This window comes from Dermacentor silvarum, chromosome 6 (assembly GCF_013339745.2).
Source record: "Dermacentor silvarum isolate Dsil-2018 chromosome 6, BIME_Dsil_1.4, whole genome shotgun sequence".
Classification (NCBI taxonomy): Eukaryota; Metazoa; Arthropoda; class Arachnida; order Ixodida; family Ixodidae; genus Dermacentor; species Dermacentor silvarum.
Window position 1 is genome coordinate 105,510,149 of NC_051159.1, and position 25,009 is coordinate 105,535,157.

At 51.4% G+C, this 25,009-nt stretch overlaps 1 protein-coding gene across 1 annotated transcript; it reads left to right on the forward strand.

The window, feature by feature from the left end:
• The first annotated feature begins 16,080 nt into the window (after nucleotides 1-16,080).
• Nucleotides 16,081-24,549, forward strand: LOC125946331 (uncharacterized). The gene is made up of 2 exons (XM_049669088.1): nucleotides 16,081-16,233; nucleotides 24,247-24,549. Exons 1-2 carry the CDS (start codon nucleotides 16,117-16,119, stop codon nucleotides 24,547-24,549), a joined length of 420 nt encoding a protein of 139 aa, XP_049525045.1. The 5' UTR covers nucleotides 16,081-16,116.
• Nucleotides 24,550-25,009: the final 460 nt, after the last annotated feature.

The window sequence follows — 25,009 nt, forward strand, 5'->3', positions numbered from 1 at the left end:
CGGGCACCTTCATCCCGCCGTCTTGTTCCCTTTTTTTCGCTGTGAGCGTGTCTACTTTCGTCGTTGAAAACTTGAACGACGTGGCTTTTCGGCAGCGAGGCGTATAGCGTCGTAAACGGCCCGCGGGCACAACGCCTTTGCGAAGCGTTTTGCACAGCGTTTCTTGAACCATTTCATCTTCCTTAGTTCCTTCACGGGGGCTTCCCTTAGGTACGCCACAAATGGCCAGGTGATGCGACCAGTGTCCCACCAGCATTTTCCGGAAGTGCGCGCAAACTTATTACTCGTGATGATGATAACCTATTTTCGCGCGTCTCGGGCTTAAGGCCGTTACTGCGCTTTGCATAGCGCAGCTTGCAACACCGACAGCGCGTTCCAAGCCAACACCGCGTTCCAGGAGACCAGCTTCGTGAATGCGTCTCTCTCTCATAGCGCGCAAAGCCTCTTCACCTCGCTGAGCACGAGCGTACGAACGCGCCAGCTGTGGACGAAGACGACGACGCTCGAACGTAATCATATGGTTCGCATAAATGCATGTTCGGCAAGCGTGGCTGTATAGCCTAGTGCATGGTTATACGACGCTCGCCTTGGGGCCGGGGCCACGCGGGCTCGAATCCGGCCTCGGCAAGAAAGTTTATTTACTTTTCTTTATTGGTAGTTTCTTGATACGCGCCACAATTTACGGCTGGCTTAAGCAGCTTCGCTGTTAAAAATAAGTCGAGGGCGGCAAAGCGTGTTACCATGAGTCGTTCGCATATGTAAGTGTTCCACGCTTAATTGCTCACTACAAGGGTTCCTGGACGCCTTACGTTCTTGCAGGCGAGCGCCCCCGGCCCCAGCCTTGCCTGCATCTTCAGTGTGGCGCTGGTGGTTATCACGCTGTGCGCGGTAGCCAGCTTCTACATCCTGGATGCGGTGAAGAACCCCTCGTCCGAGTCGTCGCCGGCCGACGTTTCTACCACGGCTGTCGATCGTGACTACCGAGGCGCTACAAACGCGACCACCCAGAATCCGGTGGGCCTGGACGACGCAGAGCCAGAGGCGAGCAGTGGCGCTGGCTTCCTGAACGAGCAGGAAACCACCGTCCCCGTGGAGACAACCTGACCACGCAGTGCCGCGGGCATGGAACTTTAATCTTATTTTTTTCGTATTTTACCAACGTATCAACAGTGGCTTTTTTTTTGTACATAAATTCATAAGTACCGTCTTCTCTGATTTCATTATTCCGGGTGTGAAAGACGCAACTAGGATCATCATGGCACAAACGTGCGTTCCTATAAGACTAGGATTATTATGAAAGCACTGCATTCAGTGTGAAAGGCGGACAACAAATTAAAGTAGCGCATTCTAAGCGTGAGAGGGTAATCATTGCGTTCGCATCATTGCCATAATATTTATTTACATAACGAGAGAATGTTCATGAAACATAGGAAGCTTATCCTGCAAATTTTCACAGCCACAGATCTAGATTTCCTGCTGGGCATGGCCATGCAGCGCCTCTCCTTTCCGGCCATACATTCAGTCACGCTGCCATATTGCGATAGGATATACCTTCTAGGCGTGCGGGGAAGTGCGGATGGATGTGACTCGCAAAATTAGCCTTATATACAAAAGTTTTATTCGTGCAGTTTTGACACGTGCGTACCCAAAGCGTGTAACTTGGTGACACCTACGACTTGCTAGCGCTGCAGTGTAATCGACCACCTTCAAAAGGAAGAGGAACAAAAATATTTTATCTTGGCGGACACTGCGTCAACGGGATGCCCTTGGCACCTCGATGGATAGCGGTTTTCGACCATTTTGTTGTGATACACTCGCAACGCCATTCGATAGAAGTCATCCTAGTATAGGTGCGCACTGAAAGGCTAGACTGACGGATCGATAGTACAGAGTACTGTCCGAAGCAGTTCTCCTCAGTAACTTCGCCTCTCGGCGCTCAAAAACAACTAGTAACATCAGTGGCAAATAGAGGCTTTAACCCTGCCGATCGACGTAGCGCGGATACAATTGCAAAGAGTGCGCAATCGATAAACTGTGTGCGAGTGAACTCGTCTAGACCACGCATAATGTGTACGGAGCGCAAAAAAAGGACAAGAACAAAAAATGAAGTTTGAATCATCGATATCTGAGTCCAGCTCCGTCTGGGGTGGTTCTGCGGGGCTCATATGACTTCATAACGTGGGCCACTGCCAGCAGTGACTAACCGGGAAAGAATGGGGGGAGAGGGGGGGGTTACGCTCTTGCGTTCTTGCTTTCTGGCATGCGTGCGCACTTGCGCACTACCGCAGAGGCCGACAGAGCAGTGCCACCATGGTTGCAGAATGATTTACACCGGAGCAAGTTGGCCGTAGTTGGCGGATCCTGACCAACTATTATACCCCACAGCGTGAGATTACAAAGCTGTGAGCTTCTTCTGTTTGCTCTACGTGTTACTCTGCCTTCTAGGCGAGAGTGGTTTGTAGACTTCCTTGTATTCTTGTGTGTGTATTTCTTTACTGAGTTCGTCCTCTTTTCTTTCATGCTGCTTCGTAATAAACAATTCCTACAAAACCGGCTCCAATCGCCAGTTTGTTATGAATGCACAAGCTGACGTAGCTAGCCTATCTTCCAGGAGCCATATTTTGTAGCATTTGCACACTTTTTACAATTGTTCTCATCAGGGCGTCAGTCCCTGCAACAATCGTGACACGGTGGCATGCAAGTGGTTGACGAAAAGCAAAAGCAGTTTATCGGGAAAGCGGTATCTTTCCGAATTCGAGAATCCAGGCTCAGTATTGCGCACACTGGGGTTGTATTCTGCGACGATCACTTTCGGCGATACTATGAGTGAAATAACTATTAGAGGTCCGGCGAGGACACGAACTCGTCGCGCACACGGCTAGTCCCACGTCGGGATCGGCAGGTCTAGCCCACCGGCCCGGTCGCGGGCACGCCGGACAGCCAGGATTTGCTTGTCTAGAGCGGGGCTACGCAGAAGCGAGTCCCACTAATCCTTGCTGTACTTGGGGTATCTCGACCCGTCACTCCCAGAGCATGTGTGCTAGAGTGGAGGTCTGCCCGCAGGCCGGGCAGGCGTCGTCGCGATACACGTCAGGGTAAACTTCGTGCAGAACGGCCAGACACGGGTATGTGCCGGTCTGTAAAAGTCTAAGCTAAACAGCTTGCACCCTATTCAACTTGGGGTGAGGGGGTGGAAAGACCCTTCTAGACATGTAGAAGAATTTCATAACCTCGTTGTGAGTAGCAGGAGCATCCCTGTGGCCGTAGGGGGGAGGGGTGTCGACTCTGCTTACAGAGGAAGCACGGTCGGTGAGGTCGCGCGCAGCCTCGTGAGCAGACTCACGAGGCTGGGGGGAGCACCCTCGACCGATCCAATGTGAGCGGGAAACCAGTGAATCGAATGATGCGTGGGAGCATCCGGATCGGGGACCCTAAGAGGGCGAGCAGCTTGCTCGGCGATGCGACCCTTCTGAAAAGTCCTAACTGCGGTTTTGGAATCGCTATAGATCTCAGACCCACGACCGTGTAACAGGGCGAGGGCGATGGCGACTTGCTCGGCGACTTAGGGGTCTGAAGTGCGAATTGAAGCGCTATTGGAAAGCTTGCCGCTGGAGTCGACCACGACGATGGCAAAGCTCTTTCCATCGCTGTACTCCGCGGCGTCGACGAAGCGTGCTCTGATGCCTTGTTGCTTGATCTGTTTTAGAAGTGCTACTGCTCTCGCCTTGCGTCTACCCTCGTTGTGGACAGGAATGGACGTATCGAGGCACAGGGGCCACTTCGAACTTGTCTCGAATGCATCTAGGGATCGGGGTACTGACCCTCGAAGATACCACAGGAGGGTAACCCAGCTCTTCGAGGATGCGTTTACCTGCCGCTGTGGTGGTCAGGCGAGCGAGTTGCGCCCTTTCTTGGGCTTCGGCAATCTCCTCGGCGGTATTGTGTACCCCCAGCTGGAGATCTTCGGTATGGGTCCTAATGGGTAGCCCGAGAGCCCTTTTGACTTCTTTGCGGATGAGAGCATTGAGCTTGTCTCGCTCCGCTCTGAGCCAGTTGTGCATAGAAATCGTGTACGTGAAGTCGCATAATACGAAGGCGTTGATCAGGCTGAGGAGACAGGCTTCCTTCATGCCTTGTGTCTGTTTGCGATTCTGCAAACGAGGCGGAAAGCGTTGTCCGTCTTTGCGATGATCTTGCGGAGAGCCGTTCCGTTCCCAGCCGTTGAATTCGACAAACATGCCCAGGACCCGAATGACGTCGACCCTGGGTATCACCCCTCCGTCACAAGTGTGAAGACTGATGCTGATTTCGGAGACTGGCTTCCAATGTTTGGGTCTTCCTCCCTTCTCTTTTCTGTAAAGCAGAAGCCCTGACTTGGCGGGGAAGCTGCCGAAGTCCGGTGGGGCGGAGATACTCCTCGATCACGTCGATCGCCTCCTGCATGGCTTCTTCGATTCTGCACTCGCATCCCCCGGCGCACCAGATGGTAATTTCGTCGGCGTATATGGTGTGCTTGACGTCCTCGACACATGCCAACCTCTCGGAAAGACCAATCATATATATGTTAAATAGTGTGGGAGAGATTACGGCGCCCTGAGGAGTTCCCCGTCCTCCGAGGGGCACATCTTCGGAGTGGAAGTCTCCAATGTGAAGCTTGGCCTTCCTGTCCTTTAGAAAAGAGCTGACGAAGCTGTGGAATCTGGAACCGAGACCTTGGTCCGAAATGGTCTTGACGATAAAGGCGTGGAGCACGTTGTCGAAAGCCTTCTCGAGGTCAAGACCGAGCAGAGCCTTGACGTCTCTGGAACGGCCGTCCACGATATGATGCTTGATTAGTTTCATTGCATCCTGCGTCCGGCGCGGAAGCCGATCATGTTGAACGTGTAGACGTCGTTGTCTTCGAGATACCCGTTGAGCCTGTTGAGGACGAAACGCTCCATGACATTGCCGACGCAGGAGGTTAGAGAAATCGGTCTGAGGTTCTCGATGTTCGGGGCCTTGCCGAGCGTGGGAATGAGCACTGTGCAGGCCGACTTCCATTCTGCAGGAACCACGCCGCTCTTCCAGGACTCGTTGATCTTGTCGGTGAGAGAGACGATCGACGGGTCGTCGAGGTTTCTCAACATTCTGTTGGTGACTCCGTCCGGACCCGGTGCAGACTTGCGGTTGAGCGCGAAGATGACCTGTCTGACCTCGGCAACGGAGAAGTGTTCGTCCAGCTCGGCGCGAGGAGGTCCTTGGTAGTCCGGAAGTTGGGTCGCCGAATCCCCGTCGCGCCGGACTGGCAGGTACTTCTAAATGAGCTTGGAGACGACTACTTCGACTGTGTGAGACCTGGTGGCTTCGTGAAGGGCCGGGGCTAACGTATGCTTCTGATTTGACTTGGAGCCGCTTTGGTCGAGAAGGTACTTCAGCATACCCCAGGACTTGCCATTGCGCATCTGTCCGTCAATGGAGTCGCAGAGCTCGTCCCACTGCTGCTGGCAGTGGTCGCTGGCAGTGCTTTGCAGTGGTCATCGATGACCTTGTTCAGCTCCGAGATCTTCTTTCGGAGTCTGTGATTGAGCCTTTGACCCTTCCATCAACGGAGCAGGGCGTATTTTGGCCTCAATCAGATGGACGAGTCTGCTGTCCATTCGCTCGACGTCGAGATCAGTTTCCACTTTCTTGGTGGCCGCGGAAGCGTTGTTACGGATGCATTCGCACCATTCTTCGAGTCTGGTGGGCGCCGTAGCTCTCCCGGGTTCTTCCTGAATCTTGCGAAAACGGTCCCAATCGACGAACGTGAATTCCCTGACTCTACTCCGAGCCACCTTGAAGTGGGTCTCAAGAATGTAATGGTCGCTGCCAAACTCAATGGCGGTGTTCTCCCAGCCCACGTCCTCGACGTTCTTGACGAAGGCAAGGTCGGGTGTCGTGTCCCGGGTGACGGAGTTGCCGATGCGCGTGGGAAAAGCTTTGTCCGTGACCAGGGTGAGGTCCATCTCGTTGGCGTCTTGCCACAGGTTGCGCCCCTTGGTAGTGTCGTAGACGTAACCCCAGAGGCCGTACGGGGCGTTGAAGTCGCCGACGACGACCAAGTGTAGTGGGCCGGCCAGGTCGGTCGCTTTCTTGAGGATGGTCCTGAACTGTTGGCGCGAGTCCTTGGGGTTGCTATAGATATTGTTACAACGCTGGGAACAAGGTGGAAGAAGTAGGGCACGAGCTGGTGTCGGAAGACAACAGCGTTAGGGACTTGCCTGTGTTGCCTGTCTCTTGTAATATAAGCTGTAAATAGATTTCACTGTTACTTTCATTCTTGTGTCACATTTTGGTGGAGGTGCGGGGTACATCTCATGCGAGACGGAGCTCCGAAGCGGACGTAGCCTGGCCGTTAATACCATGCCGACTGACGAAACGGCTGCAACGGCGACCAGAACGGTGCCTACCATGCCAACCATCATCTTGGCTCAGCCCCGCGACCCTGGCACGTTTACGGGGACCGACAACGTGGACGTCGAAGATTGGCTCCGGCTGTACGAATGTGTCAGCGAAAGTAACAGGTGGGACCAGACCCTTATGTTAGCCAATTTGATCTACTACTTGAATGGCACGGCAAGGGTCTGGTTTCAGACACACGAAGAGGAGCTAACGAGTTGGGAGCAATGTAAGAAAAAGCTCTGGTACCTTTTCGGGAGGACAGTTGGGCGACAACGAGCTGCGAAGAGGGAACTCGGAACTCGCGCCCAGACGTCAACCGAGTCATACGTGACGTATATTGAGGACGTTCTTGCCCTTTGCCGCAAGGTGGACGAGCGAATGCCGGAAGATGAAAAGGTGAACCATGTGCTGAAGGGCATATATAGCTGACGATGTCTTTAACCTGCTCGTGTACAAGAACTGCACCAGCATCGACGACATCGTAAGTGAATGCAGACGTTTCGAAGAAGCTAAAGACCGTCGAATTGTCCATCAGTATACCCCTCTTCCGAACACAGCCGCTACATCATCGTGCGAAGACCATTCCGCGCCTCAGCCGACCACGTCCGAAAGCATTGTGCGCATCGTTCGCATAGAGATAGAGGCCGCATCGCCGCTTAACTCCCAGACGTATGCCCCGAACGATTTTCGACCGACGGTTTCCCTAATCCAGTCTGTCGTTCGCGAAGAACTGGCGAACCTTGGTGTTCCCTCCGTTTGCCCCATCAACCTATCCGACGCATTTAATACTACTGTCCCGGCTCCGCGGAACCAATACCTCTCACGGCCCTATCGTAACCCAATGGAATGGCGAACACCAGATGACAGGCCTATTTGCTTTAACTTCCGACGTGTTGACCATATTTCTTGTCACTGCCGCAACACCTGGACACGCTCATTTCGATCTGCATTCCAACCAGACCATCGCTCACAAGGTAGTCGCCCGCCACCGGAAGAACCCACAGAGCCTTACCACCGTGCTGAGGCCTCGTCACCTACACGGCAAAGTCGTTCGCCTTCTCCTCGACGGTCCCTGCCTCGCCCAGCTACTCTTCGCCGTTCTCCATCGCCCATGTATACCGCCGCTCGTCGGAAAACTGACGGGTGCAGCTCCGAGGGGTGACGCTGCTACATCGACCCGGACTGAAATTCCTCTGCTGACCCTGCCGACGGATAGAAATTTACTTCAGATGTATGTGGATGGTGCACTTGTAACGGCTTTAATTGATACCTGCGCGCACATCTCTGTCATGAGTGACCATCTTCGTCGACGCCTGACTAAAGTCATCACACCTGCTGCGTCCTGTGTTGTGCGGGTCACCGATGGCAGAACGCGGGCCGTCATAGGAATGTGCGCTGCTCGTGTCAGTGTCGCCGGCCGTCAGACCTCTGTTCTTTTCACTATTCTGGAAGAATGTCCCCACGACATTATTTTGGGTCTCGATTTTCTATCAGCGCATTCGGCGTTGATAGATTGCTCCGCGGGACTTGTTCAGCTCGATTTGCCCTGCTCTTCTGAGCCTCCTGAGGAAGTTTCCAGCAGATTGTGTTCAACCGAGCACATTCGTCTTGCCCCCCAAGCTATGACGTGCGTCGTTCTTTCGCCCTCCCCACCTGTTCCTGACGGCGATTACATCGTCTCTCCTATTTCGGATGTCCCCCTGACCCATAACATTGCGCTTCCTCACACTGTCGTCAATGTTACGAACAATTCTTCCTGCCTGCCTATTCTAAACTTCGGACCATACAGCCACGTTCTACCGCAAGACATAGCTTTAGGCACGCTGTCATCTTGCGAAGACTACCACCTCTCGGCCTTGACGACTGAAACGTCGTCTCAAGGTGCTTCATCGCCTCCTTCACCAACTACCTTACCCGACGTGTAACAACATGATTTCTCCTGATCTCGCACCTCAGCACGCCGACCAGTTACGTCGTTTGCTCGCCTCATTCAGCGATATTTTTTACTTGGATGGTCGCCCTTTAGGTCAGACTTCCATTGTGAAACACATCATTGACACTGGCGACGCCCATATCATTCACCGGAGACCATATTGGGTGTCCTTGCATGAGCGACAAGTTATTCAAACGGAAGTCGAAAAGATGCTTTCTCGGGGAATAATTGAGCCGTCTTCAAGCCCGTGGGCGTCCCCTGTAGTCCTAGTTAAAAAGGACAACACCTGGCGCTTCTGCGTGGACTACCGGCACTTGAACAATATAACAAAAAAGGGTGTTTATCCTCTCCCCCGCATCGATGACGCGCTGGACTGCCTTCACGGTGCGAAATATTTTTCTTCCATCGACCTTCGGTCCGGCTACTGGCAGATGGCTGTAGACGACATGGACCGCGAGAAGACAGCGTTTGTAACACCGGATGGCCTATACCAGTTCAAAGTCATGCCTTTCGGCTTGTGTAATGCTCCAGCCACGTTCGAACGTATGATGGACGCACTTCTGCATGGACTCAAGTGGTCCATCTGTCTTTGTTACCTAGATGACGTCATCGTTTTCGCTCCTACGTTTGCCACACGCCTCGAGCGTCTTTCATTAGTTCTTTCTGTATTTCGAAATGCTGGCCTCCAGCTTAATTCGTCTAAGTGTCACTTCGGTCACCGCCAAATCACTATCCTTGGCCATCTTGTTGACTCATCTGGTGTGCGTCCAGACTCCAGATAAAGTGCGGGCGGTGCAGAATTTTCCCGTACCAAACAGCGCCAAGGATGTACGGAGCTTTGTGGGCCTGTGTTCTTACTTCCGCCGCTTTGTTCACAACTTTGCGGAGGTTGCCCGACCTCTTAGTGCGCTTCTGAAAGCTGATGCTTCATTTTCCTGGGGCCCTGAGCAAGCGACTGCCTTCTCGAAGCTCATCTCCCTGTTGACATCTCCACCTATTTTGGCGCACTTCGACCCGTCTGCGCCTACGGAAGTCCGCACTGACGCCAGTGGTCATGGAATCGGCGCCATTTTGTCTGAGCGTCAGCGAGGGAATGACCTTGTGATTGCATACGCAAGTCGTTTGCTTTCTGCTGCTGAACGCAACTATTCTATCACCGAGCGAGAGTGCCTTGCACTTGTCTGGGCCGTCGTGAAATTTCGTCCATACTTATACGGTCGGCCATTTACAGTCACTACAGACCACCACGCGCTGTGCTTGCTCTCTTCCCTGAAGGACCCTACAGGCCGCCTGGGTCGCCGGGCATTGCGACTTCAGGAGTACCCGTACACCGTGGCCTACAATTCGGGTCGTTTACACCAAGATGCCGACTGTCTGTCACGTCATCCTGTCGACCCTCCGGATATTTTTGCGACCGACACTCCTGCTCCTGTTCCCTCGCTCTCTGCATTCGCTGACCTAGCCACCGAGCAGCGCCGTGACCCCTACATACGTGACGTCATGAACAAGCTCGCGTCTGCGCCGTCCGACCCCTCCCTTCGACTGTTTCTCATCCAGGATGGCACGTTGTATCGGCACAGCATGCACCCTAGTGATCCCGAGCTGCTGTTTGTCGTTCCCCGCCTTCTGCGTGCCACCATTCTCTCGCAGTTACACGATGTACCCACGGCTGGTCACCTTGGCGTCTCTCGCACGTACAATCGTGTACGACGCCGATTCTTTTGGCCCGGTCTATACCGATCCGTCAACCGCTACGTCGCTTCTTGCGAGTTATGTCAGCGCCGGTAAAAGCCGCCTCTACTGCCTGCTGGTCGCCTTCAACCTATCTACGTGCCATCCGAACCGTTCTTTCGCGTTGCTTTAGACCTGCTTGGACCTTTCCCTATATCTGCTTCCGGCAACAAGTGGATTGCTGGCACTACCGACTATGCAACTCGGTACGCGATCAGCAAAGCTCTTCCGACATCCTGCGCGACCGACGTCACTGAGTTTCTTTTGCACATCATCATCCTTCATCACTGCGCTCCTCGTCAACTTCTTACAGACCGCGGCCGGTATTTCCTCTCCCGAGTTGTGGATGACCTACTCCGTTCCCTGCGCCACCAAGCACAAGCTCACTACTGCCTACCATCCGCAGACGAACGGGTTGACTGAGCGCCTTAATCGCACCATCACCGACATGTTATCCATGTACGTTTCCGATGACCACCGTGACTGGGACAATGCTCTCCCCTTCGTCACATTCACGTACAATTCGTCGCGTCACGACACGGCCGGTTAATCACCATTTTATCTATTGTACAGCCGCGACCCCGTATTGCCTTTCGACACCGTCCTGCACATCGCTCAGGATTCTACGTCGGAATACGCCCGAGACGTCATTGCCACCGCCAAACAAGCACGTCAAATTGCTCATTGTCGCCTTTCTATTTCCCAGAACAAGCAGGAGACCACATTTGACGGTCGCCACCATGACGCTAATTTCTTTCCCGGGGACCTTGTCCTTCTATGGTCTCCTAGCCGCCGCGTTGGCCTATCTGAAAAGCTAATGCCGCGCTACGCTTGTCCTTACCGGGCCCTCCGCCAGGTGACACCTGTAACATGCGAAATCTCCCCGGTCACTTACTCCCGTTTGCTCTGCCCAGCCTCCCCGTGACGTCGTGCATGTTGGCCGCCTCAGACGCTACCAGTCTTCGTCTACATAAGACGCACCGGGACGGTGCTTCCACGCCGGAGGGCCATACGCTATAACGCTGGGAACAAGGTGGAAGAAGTGGGGCACGAGCTGGTGTCGGAGGACAACAACGTTAGGTACTTGCCTGCGCTGCCTGTCTCTTGTAATATCAGCTGTAAATTCATTTCACTGTTACTTTCATCCTTGTGTCGCAACATTGAGGACGAAGACACTGTTCCTGCGCTGATTCCGCTGCGGCGCGTCGAGCAGGATCTCAACCATGACATATTCGATTCTACCGCTCCCCAGTTTGAGGTCGTGGGTGAGATGAGTAAACCTTTTATCAAGGTACAAATGCCTCGTCCCCCAGGCCGGCCCGGCACGGCCCTGTAGCCCTGGAGCGAGGCAGCGGAGACTAATGTTTCCTGGAGAGCAATGACCTGAGGTTTCATTGCCAAAGACCTGAAAAACTGCTACAGCGGGGCTTTCTCGTTAGAATACCCCCTGCAGTTCCATTTCCAAATGCGAAAACTCTCTTTGGATCTATCCATTATTGGGCTGACCGGACGGACTACCACCTAACGGGGCAGTTAGGGCTGCGCAAAGAATGGGACCTTCTGTCGGAGCGCTGATGGGATACTTAAGTCTATAGCTTCGTTCAGTAGCGGTTGAATGATGGTGGCGGGTGAAGCCATTCGCGCTTCAATGGCGTCGATGCGATCTTCGAGAGCTCCGAGGCCCCTTTTCGGGTCCCTGAGCACAACCTCAACTTCGCGAACGCTGTCGGTGAGGAAAGTGACGCTAGGGGCGACCTGTTTGAGGCTGTTTGCCAGTGCAGTGAGAGTTTGCTTAATCTCGCTGACTTCTGCGGACAACACTCCCGATTCGCATGTTTGATTTACTACTGCCCTGCGTTTGGAGGACGTTGCAGTACCGTCTACCGGAGCTGGAGTTGGAGTCTCGGAGGCTCTGACTGCCGCATCGTTACCCGACGCATTCGAAACAAGTTTCTTGATCTCCGCCATTTCGTTAACTAGCCTATTGATCGTATCCTTGAGGTCGTCGTTCTCTTTGCGTAAGCGAATGAATTCCGCGTCCCTAGCTTGCTCTGGGGGCGGGTCGTTACGAGGTGCCGGAGCGGCCCCGGTATTGGCGCCGGGCTTGGGACCCACCAGATCGGCCCAAACGAAGGTCGGTTGCCTCCCGCAGCGTGTTGAGGCGGACTGAGGTCCGGATGATGGCTGGGCTCTGGAACCTTGGCGGCCCCCGGAACCGGATCTGGACCTGGATCTGGATCGGACCCGGGATCCCGACCTGGACCTGGTCCTGGAGACGGCGCGGCTCCTGGTAGGTCCACGAGACCTAGATCTCTCCCTGTACCGGGAGCGGCTGCGGGCAGATCGGCGTTGAAGCGATGCTTGCCGGCTTGATTCACGTCTTTGAGGGCGCGGGAGCGTTCCCCCCGTCTGCGCCTGACGAGATACGGCGTCTGGAATCTTCGCTTACACTCCTGGGCGGCCGTAAGGTGGTCGCCTCTGCAGAGCTTGCATTTGGGATCGCACCTATGCTGAGCGTCGGGGTTTGCTTCTCCGTATCTCGTGTGGCTTACACGTATAGCGTATTTCGTATTTCCGCACGTGTGGCTTACACGTATTTCGCGACTCCTCCCCGTCTGACGCATTCGTCACCAACTTTTTCTGGTTTCCCGTGAACAGATTAGCACACAAGAGAAACCTATTAGCGGAATTCTAGCTCTTTGCTCGATTATCATGTACAAAAAAAAAACATTGCCTCTGGAATTTTCGTAGCTAAATGGACTTGTGAGAAAGATTAAACCGCCGGTTTGGCTCAGTGGATGTGGTACTCGGAATCTAAGTGAATCGAACATTTAGTGAAGCGGGTATTAAATGCGTGCCTGATGTATGGGGTTTTAGGGGGTCTTAAGGCTCAAGGGTCGGTAATGGCCAAATAGCGTCAAGAAATGTGATAAAATTCTGCAGAACAAACCGCGGTACGTACAATTAACTGTGCAACGTGTAATATTCTGTAAGGTTCACGTTTATCAAAAACAATGGTTACAACATTATTATATTTAAATTTTTATATTTATGCAATACACTGCTCGCAAACTATGCCAAAATACAAACACTTAAATCAAGCGCATGTACAGTGTGAGACGACAAAATAACGATGACAGAACGACCACAAAGTCACGACTCCTGCGGCATCACCACGTCGGCACAACGGCATGATTACGGTGGCGTGATGACGGCGGCATGAAGATGACGGCATAACGAATTATATGATAGCTTTCGGTGCACATCAAAAACGCGACTGGGCCAACATTAAATTGAGTACAAGCATGCCTTCCCTCTCACTTTCCAACAAAGAAATTGCTTAACTGGAAAACTGCGCATTGAACGTGTGCATACCGTCTTATACATTATCGCATGATTCTGTTTCAAAATAAACGAATTGTAAGTAGCGATTCTTGTGTCCGGTACCCCTTTTCCTGGTCCGCGTCTTGCAATGTAGCGCAAGAACCATTTCGCAATGCATAACCAAATTGAACCGAATCACCACTTTGACTGGTTTCATTATAGTATGCCTTTCACAGTCCATTTGTCGCTTCGTGATGGGGACACCATTAATCCACTCTTAACTAGCATGAGGTGCGTCTCGGTAAAGCGGAAACGGCAGTCTCTTTTAGCATGTGCAACTGCAAATACCTGCAGTACCCAACTTGACCGCAACGAGGTCAGATAATTTAGAGATGTGAGGGAGCGCGAATGCTGCCGTATTTTCTTCCACCCGCATATGTGACCTATTCACAACGTTCATGTTAGTATTCAGCGTTCCCGCTACTCCTGCAATATATTTCTGACACGTAGACCTATAGTATCCAATTGTTAAGCGCGTCAGTGATGATAACGCGTTCTCTGAATTCTGCAATATCCTTGATCATGGAAACCGAAAACCGACCCCTCTATAGTCCAACTTGTGCGCCGCGCTGCCTACACGCATGCGAGTGTTATACGAAACTATGAATTTCAGGATGATAGGAAACTGCGAACTCGCTGCACGCGCCGCCACCAGTATCCATCAGCCCCTCTTGCTACACGAGATGCGGATGCGGTCTATTCTGGGTGACGAGGCCGGCGCGAAATGCAGCGTATCGCATCTCGACGCCGGCTGCAGCCGGGGCACGCCGACGAACGCCGGATACGTGGGTCACGCCTCGCGCTGGACTGTATAGCGCTGCGCTTTCGCTGGCGTGGCGTCCCCGTGCCGAGCGCGCTCGCGCGTCAACGCAACGTCCTGACTCGAAAGTGGCCTTCAGAAGACTGCGTGCCAACCCCGAGTATCGTCCCCATACTCGGGTTCGGCTAAGTTTGGCTACGAACCAGCCAATCCAAACGAACTTTAGCAAAGGAAAGCAAAGTTAAAGGCTAAGAAACAGCCAAGCCAAACCAAGTTAAACAAATGAAAGCAAAGTTAATCTAGCGAAGGGCCACCAAGCTTCGCTGTTTGTCCAGTATTCGCACCACTTAGTGTGAAGCTGCCCTTAATTTTTACGCCGAAGCTGTTAAGGGCTCAGTCCTCGAGGATCGTGTCCACATGTAGAAAAAAACTATCATCATCAGCATTGGCTCGAGCTTCGTCTTCGTCTTTTTGAGCACACGGCCCCTCCTCCCTCCCGGCCGGCTAAGGCACCGCTATCTCTCTTCTCTTGCGCCAATCGGTATACCATAGTGACCATAAGGCAATGGTCCCTGTGGTCCCTAAATAAATGAAAACCGCCGAATCATATGTATTTCTCTTTCTTTACTAGTTCAAATAACAAATTAATTGCATCATCACCCCTTAATTGAAAATACATAATCCCCACCATAATTGCATCATCACCCCTTAATTGAAAATACATAATCCCCACCATAGTACAGCTTCGCTGGTCTTCCATTTCCACCCCAATGGAAGGGCTGACAGTTTTTTTTTTTTTTTTTTGCTATTACAGTTAACCACGATTTGATTATGAGGCACGCTGTAGTGGAGGCTTCCGGACTAATTTCGACCACCCGGGGATCTTTAACGTGCCCCCAATGCACGGGTCACGGGCGTTTTTGCATTTCCCCCATGAAAATGCGGCCGGCGAGGCCGGTATTTGATCCCGTGACCTCGTGCTTAGTAGCGCAACACCATAGGCGCAAAGCCACTACGGCGGGTGCTATTCCAGTCGCTTCAGATGATTGACTTGCAGTTACAAGGGTTGGCTCGCGAACAATAGGTTATGTAAGCCAATACTTCGCATGTTACATGAAGGGCACTTCCGCAGCTTCGTTTAAATACCTGCAGTATATGGCCAGGGCGAGATATATTAAAGAGAAGAATCAGTAGCATGATAAGTTTTGAAAGAATAAAAAAAAGAAAACGCAAGTTTACGAGACACCGCATTTAAGAGGAAACACAGAGGAAGGTTTCGCATCATGTGCAGACTGAACACAAATACAAATAAGAACGAGGCGCCTGAGCTTTCTATTTTTTTCGCACAGAATTCATTTCAAATTTTTTTCTAGTATCACTCATTGCATCTATGTGCCTCTCAAATTTTTAATTTGCTTTCATTTATTTTCTTTCTTTTTATACACTATAAATCTCGCTTTCTCTTTGTATTGTGAACTTGAACTTCAAGCAATCTTTCATAATTTATCTTCTCATTCTTTTCTTTAGCGGTTTGATGCCTTTTATTCATTAATTTATTCTCATTGCATTGCAATTGCACCGTCAGATTCTTCGCCATTCTCCGTTGCGGGTATCTGCCATAGTACGGAAATTATCATAATCATTTCCCATCTTCAATTATTCATTTATTTTCCTTTAATATTTGTTACTTATTTATTTCTAAACTAGTTTATTTTAAATTTTGATCATAATACCACCCGGTTCGTGGCCTATCCCCCACAGTGGGTTGTAGCCAGTTGATTCAGGCATCATCATCATCATTACATCCCACATGATTCCTGGCCTCTCCGCCATAGCCGATTGCACCGTTCGACCAAGGAGATAGCAAGCAAGCAGTCGCACCAGGTCAATGCAGGGACAGGACCCTCCGGCTGAAGGCGCGGTGCCCGACGTAGGGCGCGTGCAAGACATACGCGCCCAGGAGGCTGACCACGCCGAGGTTGTTCTGCAGGTGCCCAACCAGCAGGTGAGAGTATAGCAAGCACTGCGCTGCCTCCTTGTTTACCATATGTTGTTTGCAATGCGTTTAACCTCCCTGCCTTTCTCACCCCATTTATCTTCCCCACTCTTTCTTTCGCGATGCCTTTACCCATTATATTCCTTATTTACTTATACCAAGGTTAAAACATAAAGAGAGGAAAGGACCGAAAAAATTGCGAGCACTGCTCGCAAAATTAGAAATTTAGCGTGTGTCTGTGCTAAAGAAAAACCCGCCGCGGAATGATTCTACAGTTGCTACATTTATAAAGCGGTACAGTGTGATTCAACCGGCAGTCACGTGGTTTTATTCTCCTAAGCACCACCAAGTATGCCAGCTGAAATAACCTTGACATAAAATGGGCAACCACCCAAATAGACAAAAAAAAGCAAAAAAAGGACTGACTCATTTTTCTATGAACAATAAACGCCGATTCTATGTTTCATTTCAGTGCTCTTTAATTTGCAATCAGCACACCTCTCACTGCACTGAAAAGAGAAGGGTTCGTGCACATAATCGTTTTGTCGATAATGTTCTTGTCGTTCGCAAGTATAGAATGAACAATATATTACGCTCGATCACTGCAGCCGTTGACAGGGAACACGTTTGCTTCTTCGAAGATGATCCGTGAGATTCGCCTAGGCATTGTATACAGACCTTGCACTGAAATGCTTCCTGTACCGTAATGCGAACTTGCTGGTCCGAGCCTCCCTTCCGGCCCTATAAATCTTGCATGGCACAAGTAAAACTATGTAAACCGCGTCCTTCAGGAAAATGCTGTCCATGTCCACTTTCAGGCGTTTACTTAACTGGTTGATTTTCGTTTCGTGCACAGGAAAGCTTTAGATTTAAAATGGGGCTCAAAACATGCGCGCCAAGCAGTTCGCATTGCCTGACACGTAATGGGTTTGGAATAATTAGGAACCTAAACTGAACCAGACAGTGGCATGGTAGTTTGATCCCAGTCAAGCTTTATTCTCTCTGTATAGGTCTGAGGAATTTTATAAGACGCGTCTTTTAAACTGTAGGAAACGAATGGCTATTTCGTTATTAATTTTGCTTGGTACGCACACAATTCCCAAATCCAAAGCTGTATTACTGACTTCCAAGGCATTTAAGCAAAAAATCTCGTTTGCATTGTACGTTTGCTATAAGGTGGCGCGTTAATAGAAATGCAATTAAAGACGATATTATGCAGGCAACAAAAACTTACACACTTCGCGTGTCCAGTTTTTTTTCGTTTCTACTCAAAGTACACGCTTCGTAAACAACACATATATGTGCATCCAGTTCATTGTTTGCGCCGAGCCGTGATCAGCGCTGTATCATGATATCATAGTACGCCAACTCATCCAAATCTATACTATGCTCAAAAGCAGCTCTTAGTGTCGCATCCTTCATACCGTTACGTGGAGTACTTACTCTACAGTAAACGGCTAGCACTTGTCTAGCCAAGACTGCACAGAGCGCACAGGGTTCAGCAGGTGTTTAAGTCCGATAGGAGAGCCTCTGACCCAGCCCCACTACAATGTCTTTGTCTTCGCCATTGCTCGTGACATTATCCCGGCCGCTGAAGCACCGGCTTGTTGTGATCAAAAAGGTTATCACAGTTGTAACGCTTGAGGCGGGAAACATGTACGATGTCACTTCGTGGTGTGCCAGTCGATGATGTGGATGCCATGGGAGTTATCTCACAGGGGACAGGAGTCACCTGGTGCAGCATGCGGTAGGGCCCGACGTGCCGCGACATTAACTTTTCACAGAGGCCGACATAACGAGATGGGAGCCAGAGAAGGACGAGAGAGCCCGGCGGAAAATCAGTATACCGGTGCCGACGATCGTAAATGGACTTTTGTGCGGTCTGCGATGAGGAGAGCCAAGCGCGGGCTACTCTGCGCGCGACGAGCGCACGCGTGATGGCATCTTGCGCATAGGAAATCGTGGACGTGGTAGCCGGATCAGAAGGGAGAAAGGTGTCAAAGGATAATAAGGGAAAGCGTCCAGAGAGAAGATAGAAGGGTGAGTAGCCGGCAGTTTCATAACGCGATGAGTTGCATGCAAATGTGACGAACGGAAGGGCAACGTCCCCATCGTGGTGGTCATCGGAAACGTACATGGAAAGCGTGTCGGTCAGTGTACGGTTGAGGTGTTCGGTGAGTCCATTGGTTTGAGGGTGATATGAGGTGGTGAAGTTGTGATGAGTAGCACATGACTGAATTAAGATCGTCAACCACACGAGACAGGAAGCGGTGACCGCGATCTGTAAGTGACGTGGAGCACCATGTTGGAGGATGAGGTCGTACAGTAGACAGCCGGCTACGCCTGTGGCGCAGCTGGTTGGCAACGCTCGATAAATTTCATATTGCGTAGTATAATATGTAGCAACTGCGACTAATTTGTTCCCTTTCATGGAAATTGGAAAGGGGCCGAGCAAGTCCAGGCCCACTCGATAAAGCGGCTCGGTTGGAACGTCAATTGGCTGAAGGAGACCAGCAGGTTGAGTCACAGGTTTCTTGGGACACTGACACAGGTCACAAGATGTTACGCAGCGGCGAAGGAAACGATAAAGGCCCTTCCAGAAAAAAAAAACGTCGTCGTATGCGATCATAACTTCTGGAGACGCCTAAGTGCCCGGAAGTTGTGGCGTCATGAAACTGGACGAGGAAATCCCGGTGTAGGTGATGTGGGACAACGAGCATGGAGTTCGGCCCCGTCAGGGTGCATGTTGCGGCGGTAAAGAACGTTATCCTGAAGCAAGAACGTGTTGAGTGAAGCGTCGAGGGTGCCGGATTGCAGACGGTCAATAAGAGAGAGCAACGATGGATCTCTAAGAGTTTGTCGGCCACATGAATGAAGTCTGTTATTGCTAAGACGAAGGTGTCGGGGTCTGTTTCACTGGAGTCGGATGGTTCAACAGGTTGGCGGGATAGGCAGTCGGTGTCATTGTGTAGCTTGCCAGATTTGTACACTACGGAAAACGTGTACTCCTGTAATCGTAATGCCCAACGGCCGAGCCTCTCTGTGGGCTCTTCAAGTGTTGAGAGCCAGCAGAGCGCATAATGGTCTGTTTTGACAACGAACGGCCGTCCATATAGGTACGGACAGAATTTCGCGACAACCCAGACGAGAGCTAAGCACTTCCGGTCATCATCATCATCATCATCATCAGCCTATATTTATGTCCACTGCAGGACGAAGGCCTCTCCCTGCGATCTCCAATTACCCCTGTCTTGCGCTAGCGTATTCCAACTTGCGCCTGCGAATTTCCTAACCTCATCATCCCACCTGACTTTCTGCCGTCCTCGACTGCGCTTCCCTTCTCTTGGTATCCATTCTGTAACCCTAATGGTCCCCCTTTTATCCATCCTACGCATTACATGGCCTGCCCAGCTCCATTTCTGCCGCTTAATGTCAACTAGAATATCGTCTACCCCCTTTTGTTCTCTGATCCACACCGCTATCTTCCTGTCTCTTAAAGTTACTCCTAAGATTTTTCGTTCCATCGCTCTTTGTGCAGTCCTTAACTTGTTCTCGAGCTTCTTTGTTAATCTCCTTCCGGTCAGTAAGGCTGTAATTCTTTTCCGACTGTGACATAAGACGACTAGCATACGCTATCCCGGTGTTGGCTCCGTTCTGTGTTTGGGCGAGGATAGCGTCAATGCCATGGCCGCTTGCATCGGTGCTAAGTTCTCTTCGAGCAGCTGGGTCAAAATGAGTTAGCATAGGTGGTCAAGTGAGGGCAGAAATCAGCGACGCAAAGGCATTCGCTTGGTCCTGCGCCCCAAGAAAAGGTCGCATTCTTTTTGAGTAGGTCCATGAGGGGTCGAGCATTATCCGCGAAGTTGAGAACAAAGCGGCGAAAGTAGGAGCAGAGCCCAAGAAAGCTGTGTACTCCTTGTGTGGACCGTGTAACCGGGAACTCGTGGACAGTATGTAAAATTTGTCAGGGTCTGGTTGGACACCAGTAGCATCTACTAGGTGTGCCACTAATTTGATCTGGCGGCGCCCAAAGGTGCGCTTAGGTGAATGGAGCTGGAGGCCAGCCCGGCGAAATATGTCAAGAATGGCCGACAGACGAGGAAGGTGGCTTTCAAAGCTGGCCGAGAAAACGATGACGTCGTCCAGATAACAAAGAACAGGTCGACCATTTAAGACCGCTTAAATAGTGTTCATCATAAGTTCAAAAGTTGCTGGTACATTACACAAGCCGAAAGGCATGACCTTAAATTGGTAGAGGTTGTCGGGTGTGATGAATGCGGTCTTCCCGCGGTTGCGGTCATCGACGGCAATTTGCCAGTATCCCGAATGGAGATCTACGGACATGAAATACTTGGCACCATGGAGGAGTCGAGCGCATCATCAATTCGTGGGAGTGGATACTCATAGTTCTTCGTTACCCGATTGAGATGACGATAATCGACGGAAAATCGCCAGCTGTTGTTCTTTTTCACAAGCACTTCAGGGGATGCCCAAGGGCTAGAGAAAAGCACTATCACATATTTATCAAGCATTTTCTCTAGCTCGTTTTGGATGACTTGGCGCTCAGGGTGAGACACTCGGTAAAGGTGCTTGTGAAGGGGGCTGGCGTCTCCCGTGTCGATGCGGTTGGCCACGACATGTGTACGGCAAGTGGGCTGTTCTCAACATCAAAAACGTCAAGGTAAGAAAATAGGACGCCACGGAGCGCTTCACTTTGGAAAGGTAAGAGGTCGGCGGATATCATTTTGTCCAGAAGTGCCTTGGTTGGCACCGGTATGACAGGTTGAGTCGCGGACTCAACGTCAGTAGCAAATGCAGAAACAGTACATTCTTCCAGAGGTGACAGTTCGGCTAGTAAAATTCCTTGAGGAAGAATATGGGTCGAAGTAGAAAGGTTGAGTATGGAAGCAACGTTCTGTTTTTGGCAACAACCACTATGGTATGAGGAAGTGCGATGTTGCGCGAGAGGATCAGATGTGTGAGCGTAGCGACCACATAGTCACCATCAGGGACGGAGGGAAACGGTGACATGAGTACGTAGGCAGCAGCTTGAGCGGGTAGTCGCAGAAACTCCACAGAACGTAGGCGAGTGTTACTTGATGCGGCGTCATCAGGACACAATGGAAGTTCAAGCTGCAAAATACCAGTAGAACAATCGATGAGGGCAGAGTGCGCGGTCAAGAAGTCAACACCAAGAATGACATCATGTGGGCAAGCGTGGAGAACAGCGAAGGGAACTGAAGTGTTGTGGCCGGAAACAGTAACGCGGGGAGTGCACATACCAAGAACCCGTGTTCGGGGTCCGTAAGCTACTCACACAGTAGAAGAGACGGCAGGTGTCAGCACTTTTCGTAGGCTGCGTCGAAACGTAGAACTCATAACAGATATGTGGGCGCCAGTATCAATGAAAGCAGTAACGGTCACGCCGTCAACGAGAACACGGAGCAAATTGCGTCTTAGAGTAGGGGACAATAGAGGTTTTTCGGTCCTTGTCGTCAATGCAGCCTCACCTCCCGGAGCTGCATTGGCTAGTTTTCAGGGTGGTCTCTAAAGTGAACCGGAGACGGAGAGCGACGGCGTTGTGGGGAGCGCGACTGAAGACTCTCAGGTGACGGCGATAGTCCAGACCAGTCTCCTTGGGCGGCAATATCAGCGTACGTCAATACGGCGTACGGCGAAGAGAGACGGTGAGGTTCACTGGCCGACAGGTGGTCGGCGAGAAGAGATGGGCTGGAATACGGGCCATGATCTTGGCGGCGCTCACCGGGGAAGCTTGGTCGGTAATACCGACGATTACGGCAGTTGCGTGAAATGTGGTCGACGCGAGAGCCAGAGAAACAGACTGGTCGATCGTCTGGCGTCCTCCACTCAGATGGGTTTCTGTAGCGAGGTGTCAACCGGGGAGCGGAAGCGACAGCAGCAACAACTGGGGCGGTGTGGTGTTCATTGTGAGGACCGGAAGCGCACATGGGCGAAGGTGCGTGACTGGTGGCTTGTGGAAAGGGGACGCCCATATTTGCAACCTCTAGACAGACGACTGCTTGAATGGGCGATATGGTCGCCAAATGGTCGTGAGCCGGTGTCTCTAAGCGGCTGGAGCCATGGCTTCGAGCACGAGGAGGTCGCACGGGTGTTCGGGACTCTGTTAAAGCGGTGAGTAATCCGCCTGCTTTTTGCTTGTTCAAACCATCGGCACGCTGTTATAATGGAGTCAACCGTGATGCATGTCTTACACGTGAGTATGTTGAAGGCATCGTGAGCTATGCTTTTTAACACGTGGCCAAGCTTGTCCGCCTATGGCATGTCTTTGTCAATTGTGCGGCACAAGACTAGCACGTCTTGGATGTATGCGACGTACGATTCCGTAGACGTTTGAGCTCTGGCCGCGAGCTCGAGCCCGGCTGTCATTTGTCGTGCGACTGATGGACCAAACAATTCGCGCATCTTCTCCTTGCAGACGTCCCAACTAGTCAGTTCTTCTTCGTGCGTGTTAAACCACACGCGAGCTGTGCTAGTAGGTAGAAAATGATGTTGGCGAGCATAAGCGCCTCACCAATCGTCGACGTCATTGTTGTCTGTGCCGAAAAACGTGCCGGGGTCGAAGGAATGCGAAAGGACCACGATTGCTGGAGCCGCGAGCGCGGGCTGCGATGACTGCGTACTGTCTTCGGCCATGGAGGCGGGAGAAACGTGGCGCCTGATCCGAAGATCCAGGGCCGGGTGGAATGGAGCTCGCAACATCCACCAAAAAGATGTTACGGGGAGTATTAACTCTACAGTACACGGCTAGCATTCTACCGGTGCTAACATATTGGGAAGAAACTTGGATGTTAACTAAGAATCTCGAGAACAAGTAAGTACCGCACAAAGAGCGATGGAAGGAAAAATGTTTAGAATAACGTTAAGAAACAGGAAGATAGCAGTGTGGATCAGAGAGCAAACGGGGATAGCCGATAAATAGTTGACATTAAGAGGGAAAATGGAGCTAGGCAGGCCATATAATGCGTGGGCTGGATAACTGGTGGAGAATTAGAGTTACAGAATTGATACCAATAGAAGGGAAGCGCAGTCGAGGATGGCAGAAAACTAGGTGAGGTGATGAAGTTCTAGTGCCGACACCGCGTTCTAGTTGCAACACCGCGTTCCAGCAGACCTGATCTGTCAATGCGGTCGCCTAGCAATCACTTACCTAGCTTCGCCCAGCCATGTCTTTGCTTCGCGCCGTAATTCTTCCTTTGCTTAGTCATGACAACACTTTGTGAAGCTTGAACATGACGATCATGTCCCCGCGATGGCGACACACGCAACTCTCGTATACTTCGCACTGATTAAATGTAGCATGTTACGACCGAAGAAATACAAGACTCCCGAAGAAGCCGCCGCTCAGCTGGAAGCTGAGCGTCATGCCGCCAGCCGAGAACGAATGCGGAGATTGCATGCTAATCCGGAGTATCGCGTCGAAGCCGCTGCTGCTAAACACGCCAAGGCTAGTAAAACCTGGAGGAAGCTAGGTCGATCACCAGCTCCGCTATTTACTCCAGCCTTGCACCACTAGTCCAAGCTGCCCACTTTTTTTTTTCCTTGTTGCTTATGCCAAGCGTACGTGGCAAACAGTGTGGCTCTCGGCGCATGCGCACTGATTAGCAGATATTTTACAGCGAAGCTGTATATTGCTAGGTTCTGGCGGAGCGTCCTCAGACAAAACAACCCGTAGAACAATTTTCGGCGGCACCTTCCACTTCTTTTCCAATTGCTCTCGATTGCGGACGGCATTTCGACTAAAATACGGGTTCGCCGTCGATGAAGCGCTTGTCACGGCGGATCCTATTGCTTAATCGCTAAGATTGCTGGAAAAAGATTAGCGAAAACACGCAAAATTTAGCAGCACTACATTGAAGGTTACTATAAATATCCAGTGTATACAGTGTCGCAATGAAGAATTGGTTCCGTGAACAGTGGTCTGGTGGCCTACGCATTGTCCTCTTAGTACTCAACACTTGTTTGCAATTCTATTGCATGCAGCGCCTTCCCCACCGGTTCAAAAGGAAGCTGGCCGTGTGCCTGACGTTCCTGGCCATCGTCGCAGCCGCCACGCTCACGCTGCACTCGATCCCTGAGCGCGTAGAGCACACCGGGCATCACACAGCCTCCTCCAACTCAGCCGCCACACCGCCGCTGGCCGCGAGTAACGCCGAGCGCCACAGCGATGCCGCCGTCGTTCCCAGTGCTGGCGCTGGCGATGTGACCGCAACGGACAATGCTCCCGAGTCTGACGTGGTCACGCAGGGCCCATTCGAATGGCCTCCCCTCCTACAGCCTCTCTGAGCGATCGAATCCGCCAACAGCCTTCCTTTATCCACGATGTGTTGCTACTTCCTTTGCTCTCGTGACTTTCACACCTCGTATTTAAGTCTGTGGCTGTCCCGAATTTCTGTGTGTTATTGTCTTTTGTATTATTTGTAAAAAGCTGGCGATCATCCACCAACTAACTGCGGTGGTGTATCGCTGCATTAGAGGTAGCCAGAAAGAAAGCATTTGAGCAATGGTACGTATAATTCTGAAAAAATAACACCTGCACTGAGTGCCATGGTTTATGCATGCTTTAGGCATGCATGGTCTATAGGCATCCTGCCACTGCGTTTCGTACGGCGCTTGTGGACATTTAAACGAAGACGGAAACGTTGGTGGTGTTCGCGGCATATTTCGTTATGACGCAATATTAGACGCCGCATGGCAAGTCTGCAAAACCATCTCATGGCAGGTAGGTTGGCTACGCACGTCATCG

Bases quoted from the DNA above. Each gene is read 5' to 3' on its own strand.
- LOC125946331 (XM_049669088.1), top strand. From the start codon at position 16,117: ATGCAGGGACAGGACCCTCCGGCTGAAGGCGCGGTGCCCGACGTAGGG. The intron at 16,234-24,246 runs GTGAGAGTATAG...TATTGCATGCAG, and splicing joins TGCAGGTGCCCAACCAGCAG to CGCCTTCCCCACCGGTTCAA.